At 38.7% G+C, this 7,399-nt stretch overlaps 1 protein-coding gene across 3 annotated transcripts; it reads right to left on the bottom strand.

Moving 5' to 3' along the window:
- Positions 1 to 315: 315 nt before the first annotated feature.
- On the bottom strand, positions 316 to 7,016 carry znf346 (zinc finger protein 346; the record flags this gene model as incomplete). 3 transcript variants are annotated; one of them, XM_079898336.1, is made up of 7 exons in its annotated part: positions 6,860 to 7,011; positions 6,411 to 6,514; positions 4,595 to 4,687; positions 4,348 to 4,495; positions 2,310 to 2,594; positions 895 to 994; positions 316 to 813 (listed from the first exon to the last, which is right to left on the bottom strand). In XM_079898336.1, the coding sequence occupies exons 1-7, from the start codon at positions 6,978 to 6,980 to the stop codon at positions 678 to 680; spliced, it is 987 nt and encodes a 328-aa protein (XP_079754462.1). In that variant the 5' UTR covers positions 6,981 to 7,011. The 3 variants fall into 3 exon arrangements, with proteins under 3 accessions (XP_079754462.1, XP_079754463.1, XP_079754464.1); XM_079898337.1 differs by having other exon boundaries at positions 2,379 to 2,594; positions 6,860 to 7,005; XM_079898338.1 differs by lacking the exon at positions 316 to 813 and having other exon boundaries at positions 891 to 994; positions 6,860 to 7,016.
- Between the last annotated feature and the right edge of the window lie 383 nt (positions 7,017 to 7,399).

The following is a 7,399-nucleotide window of genomic DNA, read 5'->3' as shown; positions in this document are numbered from 1 at the left end:
CTACTTAAAGATTGGAAATGGAAAGGAGCCATGAGAAATGAAAGACAACTACTGCCCAGCCTAAACAAAAATGACTAAAATTGCTTAAAAATACATAGATTTCTCCAAAATTGCTGTAGAAAATCAGAACTTAAGAAATAAAGCACTCGAAGCTCCCAAGAAAAGCAAACTTTCCAAATGTTGCGCACTATCAAATCCAACGGCTTTGAACTCCAAAGACATTCATTCAACACAAAACGTGGAGCTTGAGCGTTTTAAGATAAAAAGCAACAAATAAGAGTATCGATCATATAGACAAAACATCTCCCGAAACCACCTTCAGGACCTGCATCTGTGTGTGGAGAACATGGAAATTAATTTTTGTAAACCAAACAAATACATAAACGCTAATAAACACTCCTAACACTCGAGAAAAAAAGAAAAAGCAGCACTCTTAAGTTTCGCCTCCGATGCTTTCGGATATGGAGGGGGGTGGGGGGTGGGGGGCTGTGGAAGTTTATTGTGGTCCCTTCAACTGTGTGTGAGAGTGACAGAAGGAATCAATGGACGGGAAGAGATGTATTGTACTGAATAGCTGGCATTAGGAGATGCACAGTGCAGACACACATTGACCTGTGCCTAAACAGAGGAAGCTTGTCACAAATGAGCAGAGGGCAGCCAACGTCGAGGGCATCTTCTCACTCATAGCCTTCAGTGAAGCTGTTCCAGTCCCCCCCGGACTCCAGACCCTCCTGGTTGGGCGGATACTGGAAATCGGGCTGGTAGTTGTCGGGTGGGCAGGCGAACGCATTTGGCCCTTTCTTGAGTCTGTTGCTGTGGAAATGGGGGAAATACGTTATTTGTTGACCAATAAAAAAAGGAAACGTTTTCAGGAAAGCAGCATGAGATACTCACTGGTTCTTGTGTTTGGAGCCGCTGATGTGGGCCTGGTACTGCTCCACGGAGTTCAGCTCAATATTACACACAGTACATGGGTAGCCCTTCAGTGAGGAGGCTGAGAGAAGTGACGTTTCACATTTTAGTGACAAGAACACAACAACAAAGAGTCATTGACAAATTTCAACTCTGAATAGAATTCGATTTGACAGATTCATTTGGATATTTATCAGGTACATCAAGGAAATACAAACAAAGTGATTTGTATACAAATTTACTAACATTTAATTTTAGAATATTATTTTTTTTATAATAACTTTTTAATAGGGAGGCACCCATATGAAAATTTGGCCGATACCGATAACTCTTTATATTTGAAAGCCGATAACCGATATACTGGTTGATAAATCTAAATTCAAATTTTTATATCATTTTTGACAGCCTGAATACATAAACAAGTCTCACCATTAAAAGCCATGCCTCAAACACACATTTATAATGTTCTCATTATAATGTTATATAGCCGATATGACAGACTTGTGCTGCACGTTGCAATTAACTCCTTTTTTTAAGTTAGTCCAATCATATTTCAACTAATTAAAAGCCATCATGGCGAACAGTGCGCATCTGAAGCGTCTCCGCTGAAGGAAATAACAAACAAACGATCCTTGATCTCGGTTCGGGACATCCCTATTTATTTGATGTAAATTTGTGTTTGCTGAATGCTGACGCTTTTTTATAAACCGTTTAATCTTTGTAAACAGAGAAAACTTTTTTTTTTATTCTATTCATTAGACTGAACTGTTAAACAGTGACGGTAAACTAATAAAGCCTGCCGTTTTCAGCATCGTCAAAATAAAAGTCCGACCCATCTTCAAAATGAAAGTCCCACTTCTGACACAATCGGCCAAAGAGAAACTTATCATACAATGCCTATAATTAAAAAAATGCCAATACCTGCCGATATATCGGTTGACCACTACTTGCAATAACCATATATGAAGGAATATCAAATTCAAAATATATATTCAACTCACTGTTTATTATGTTAAACAGAATTTGATGTGCATGCAAATGTATTCAATAATATTCCTTTTGTTTTCTGCAACCTATTCAGTTATGGCATTTGTAATATGGCAGCAATTATTTAGAAGTAAAAATAATGTAGATTAATAGGAATTTAATTGAAAAATAAAGGTTAAAAGGAACATTCCAGGTTAAATACAACTATAGATGCAGTCGCTTACCACTGAAAGTAATTTTAACTTCTAAAAACAAACAAAAAATGTTTTTCACAGAATTGTGAAGCCTGTACTTTTTTATAGCTCTCTTCATATTTATATATGAATTATTAATTAAAAAAAAATCTTTAAAGCCACCAAAATGAATGCTATTTTTCTGACTGGATGAAATTCTGAGATGTAATTCCTTACATGAGAGATGTAAGTGTAAGTCCTGTTTGATGTCATGAAGGCTGTGAGACCCCCCTTCTATGTTCTGACCTGGTACAATGGACGGCCCATAGGTCTCCATCAGCTTCTGTTTAGTCAGGTGTTTTTTATGTTTCTTGCCATTGTAGTGCTGCTGAGCCATGAGGGGATTGTTGAAGGAGGCCTGGCAGATGGAGCAGAAGCGGTTGGGGTCACGCTCTGCCGGCCCCTGCACACCTTTCGGTAGCCCTTCATCCTTCTTCACCTGTGCTTTGGGCTGAGGTAATGCTGGAAGATGAGGGACAACACAGCAGGTCAGCTTTTTAGGTGAAATGACCAGTTCGGAATATAATATTAGCGCTAGGACTGAACGATATTCTGTTTTAACATCGACATCGCGATGTGCGCATGAGCGATAGTCACATCGCCGGAACATGCGATGTGAAGGGTAGTAGCACTCATGGTGTATTAAAAGAACGGTAGCACACAGTAAACACGAGTTTGTTGTATGGCTTGTTGCTGCGGTGACATTTGCACGTTCCGCGTGCTTGCACAATGATTGGTTCGCTGTGCCGCTGCTCACCGCTCACAGCCAACATTCACTGGCAATCCTATAGCTAAAAATGGGCGACGAAGAGGAGGATGTTGACCAAAAAGAGGTCCTTTGCCTGGAGTGTTATAAAGTTGTGGATGGTTGTCTTTTTTAAAAAGTCTTTTGTCTTTTATTTTTCGTGTGCGCATTTAAGAGGAAAAAACAATGTTACGTGACAGTTCTCCATTACGGACGCGACCGTTATGATGCGGCACTAAAAGACTGCTTTAAAACTTTCACAGAGACCTCAAACAGAAAGCACAAAGCCTTTCTTTAAAACGAATTTCGTTTTGTATTAATTGTATCTTAATTTTAATCAGTGTTTCATTATCCAATTTCCTGGATTTAATAAATAAAAAGTTAATATAGCAGACAATAAATAATCAAGACATGGAGGCGCCAGCGCCTGAACCGAAATCATCCATGAACCGAAACCGGTAGCTCATCTATCTAAATATATCTATTATCTACAGAAATCTCTACTTTTAAAAATAACCATTCAAAACAAAATAAAACTGTATGAAATGTGCATTTCTCTCCGGCGTGTTCACTACTGCGAAGATCGCGAGTCAGTATCATCAGTATCGAGAGAGAATAAGATTTTTTTTACTTATTTTGAGGAATTAGGCTATAGCCTAATGAACAAACAAACATCTGTTAAGAGCGCCGCCATGTTCACCGAATTCTTACAGAAATATGTTCTAATTTTGGAATAAAATATTAAGTGACCTTTTTGTCATTTGTAATGAAGCTTGTTTATTAGTGAAATTATTAATATCATGGAATGGTAATTATTGACTTTAGCCTGGATTGATGGCTCGCAATATCGCAATATATATTGTTGGGAAAAAAATATCGCAATGTGGTTTTTTTTTCCAATATCGTGCAGCCCTAATTAGCGCGCTGTGTAATATTTACTGAATATTGTCTACAATTAGCATGTGAAAAAGAAGTGAAGTCAGTCATTGAATCATTCATTTAAACAATTTTTACAATTTTGAAATAAACTGCAGCAATTAATATTTTAACAGTGGGTTATGAATCGAGATCACAATCCTTTAACGATTAATCGTGAAGCTCTACTACATTGAATGTCAACATTTTTCTTTTCCTTATTGTGACGTATATCAGAGTGAAACAAAAACATTTAGAGTTTGTCCATAGGGAATTGATTGGATTGTGGTTTGCTATTGGTCGATCTCATGTGAGTGACAGGTTGTCCCGCCCTCGTGTCAGTAAACACGTCATCAGAAAAGAGAAGCAATATTGTTGCAAGAGGGAGGGGAAGAGATTTTGAATTTTTTTTAGGTTTTATGCATTACAAAAATACCCAGTGCAAAAGAACTGATCGCAGAGCAAGTCAATCTACTATAAAAAACAAGAGTACAGCTCAGTTTGTTCATTCCTGTATTTCAAGTACTAAATTGAATGATAATCAAGTCTTCTTACCAGGAGTCTGTTGACCGTAGGTCTTCAGGTGAAGGTTCTTGGAGTGAACTTTACCCTGGTAATGTGACTGTGCCACCACCGGGGAAGAGAATGCCATGTTGCACACATTGCAGGCTTTGTATTTGCCCTCTTCGTCGACATTACTTGTCTGCAAAACAGAACACTGCCCATTAATACAGGACACAAACATATCCGTGATCTAATATTCAGTAAGTCTCCATGACATCTGGTTGCTCATCTGACTTACAGCATCATCTGAAGACTTGGACCGTTTTGCAATAGGCTCCTCATCACCGTGAATGCTCATGTACCGGCGTACTTTGCTCGCATGTTTTTTGCTCTACAAGAAGAGACAGGAAGGTTAACATTGAGAAGGTCCTAATTTGTCCTTTAGCTGATATTTTAGAAAGTGAGTCCTGTCATGGGACAGGAACTTTAACCACTAAAGTTATACCATCCTCAAGTACTATTCATAGTTCAGTATGTGAAACAGTGTGTAGTATGATACTGTACATACAATGATAAATATTTCATCCAGTAGTACACTACAGTTGTCACAAGACCTCAAACATTTTCTAAGCTTTATTCAGCAAGGGGTAGTCAGTCTTTTTGGAAATATGTATAGCATTTTTCATTCACATTTTGGAAAAAAAAAAACATTCTTAAACTTTGACAGTCAGATCAAATGACCAGATGATTTTCATGGGTTATGCGAAGGTCATGTTGAACATATTGCATTGTGGGATACAGCCTTTGCACTTGACCCCTTGTCTACTTACATGTCATATTTCCTGTATTTGGCCCAAGAGTTGGGCGTGAAGACCGCAAGTGTGTAGAACTTAGATTACCCGATGGGACACACGTACAAAATAGTTTTGTAAAAATTGTGCGTGTGTGTGAAAGTGTGCGTAGACATTGGCGGATCCTCTTGATGATGAAAATTATAACGCAGACATCCAAAGCATACTTTGTGCTTAAGACTCAAATACTGCTCTGAAGCGGTTTTAGAGAGAGTGTGGATTCAGTGTGCGTTATGGACACTAAACTTTGCCATTTTTCCAACCTGGGACAGCCTTGCGCACTTGCTTCTTGTTACGCGCACTTCTTGTATTTTGTACACAAAAGTACCTTTTAAAGCAAGCCAGCTGACTCGGCGGCCATCTTGGGAAATATTTAGGGTGTGTTCACACATCGTAGTAGTTTGGTTCGCTTGGTTTGTTTGGCCTGAACCAAAAAAAAAAACATTTAGTCCTGGTCCGCTTAGCGTTCACATTGGTATTTTTACCACCAAACCTAAAGATACTGAACCTAAACGTATAGGAATATGTTCACAACCTGATTGGTTGGCTTTTATGACATAGCCTATATTTCGCCACGGAACTTACCGAACATCCAAAAACAACGCTGTGTGCTGGGACAAATGCGCTCGTTGTATGTGCGTAGCTCCATATGATGGTATTTTGACCAGCTCGTGAAGAGCTAATAAAGTGTGTAAATGAGTCAAAACAGCGGCAGGAATCCCTGGATTCCGGATGAATGAACCATGAGCAATCACACCAGGGTTCGTTTTAATCGAACCAAACATGCCAAGTGTGAACACACCCTTAATTCAACTAAACAATTGAATAATAGGCTATATTTCAAATCAGCAATTCATTCTGCCATGAACGGTATCACACTCTGTTTTACACTCTCTTATTTGGAACTTTCTTTATTAAAAGCACCATATTGGGCGTACAAATTTCTCCCTTTAAATATAGTTTAAGTGTCCTGCATCTACTATACACTGTCTCTGATAGCACTCAGCACAGTGTGCTGTTATATACTGTAGAGTTAATCAAATTCAGTTAGTCATCTGAGTATTGCATGCATACAACATTTTTTAAAGTATGCATACTGCAGAAATAGTACGAGTAGTATGCCAGCATGTCATTGTGAACACAGCCTGAAATACTTGCAATCAATATTTAGCCCTTAAAACCACGTTTTGTACTCTATCGGCTGACGAACAAAGGACGTGTTGCGATCATATAAACTTTGTCTATGTGAATGTGAAAGCTTACCTGATAATGTGCAAGTTTCTGGGATTCTGAGATTAAGACAGCGCTACACACTTTACACTGAGAATCGGAGAACAAGTCACTGTTCTCCTTTATCATTCGGTTCACTGAAAGACAGGTCAGCATCAGAAACAATCACTAGGGGCATTTCATTGTTGCATACAAGAAACATACAAAAAAAAGCTACAAGGCCAAGTTATGCAGACCTAAAATAGACTTTCTATGCATTTAATTGCAAGTATCAGACTATGTCTTACATCGACCTTGTGTACACTGTTCTGCCTATAGACACTAAAGCAGCAGTCCTGAGAGCTTGAGCTAGGCTACCATGCTTTACACTCCTTCCCACTCTCAGGCATTGTACATTCTCGGAATAAATGTCATGTTTTACTTATAAATAATGCATCGAAAGTAACACCATTTATTCTGATTGAGTGTCGCCGATCTCTTACCCTCGGCCGCCCCTGAAGGTAAATATGGAAAATCTCCATTCGGCTCTTGCTGCGCCATGATGGTTGCAGGAGGCGGGTTGCGCATGCGCAGACCAGACATGCGCCGCACAAGTCTCTTCATACCGAAATGCTGTAACCCATTTTTATTCTGTTTACAAACAAATATGTGCACCATTTATCCTACATGCTTCACTAAATTATTGATATGCGCCAAACAATGCGCATGCATGACACAAGGATATGTAAGAGAATCTAGACGAGGTAAACATGTCGTGTTGCTATAATTGGAGTGTAATTGAAGAGTTTATTTGCTAAAGGATCCTTACTTTTTTAACTTGGCAAGTAAAGTTACGGCGAATCTTCCAACTAGCTGTTTACAATCTTACAATTTGAAGTAACGCAAAATAAACTCTTAATTCCCCTTAAGACCATACATTTGACACAAATATGTAATTATTATCACCTCAAATGCTGTACTGACGCGTGCTGGTTTGAGAATAAATTCGGAGTCCAATTAGTAAATTCAGGAAGTGGTCTGAC

This window comes from Squalius cephalus, assembly GCF_949319135.1.
Source record: "Squalius cephalus genome assembly, chromosome: 17".
Lineage (NCBI taxonomy): Eukaryota > Metazoa > Chordata > Actinopteri > Cypriniformes > Leuciscidae > Squalius > Squalius cephalus.
The sequence above is the reverse complement of the archived record's forward strand: the minus strand, read 5'-3'. Positions and strand labels throughout refer to the sequence as shown.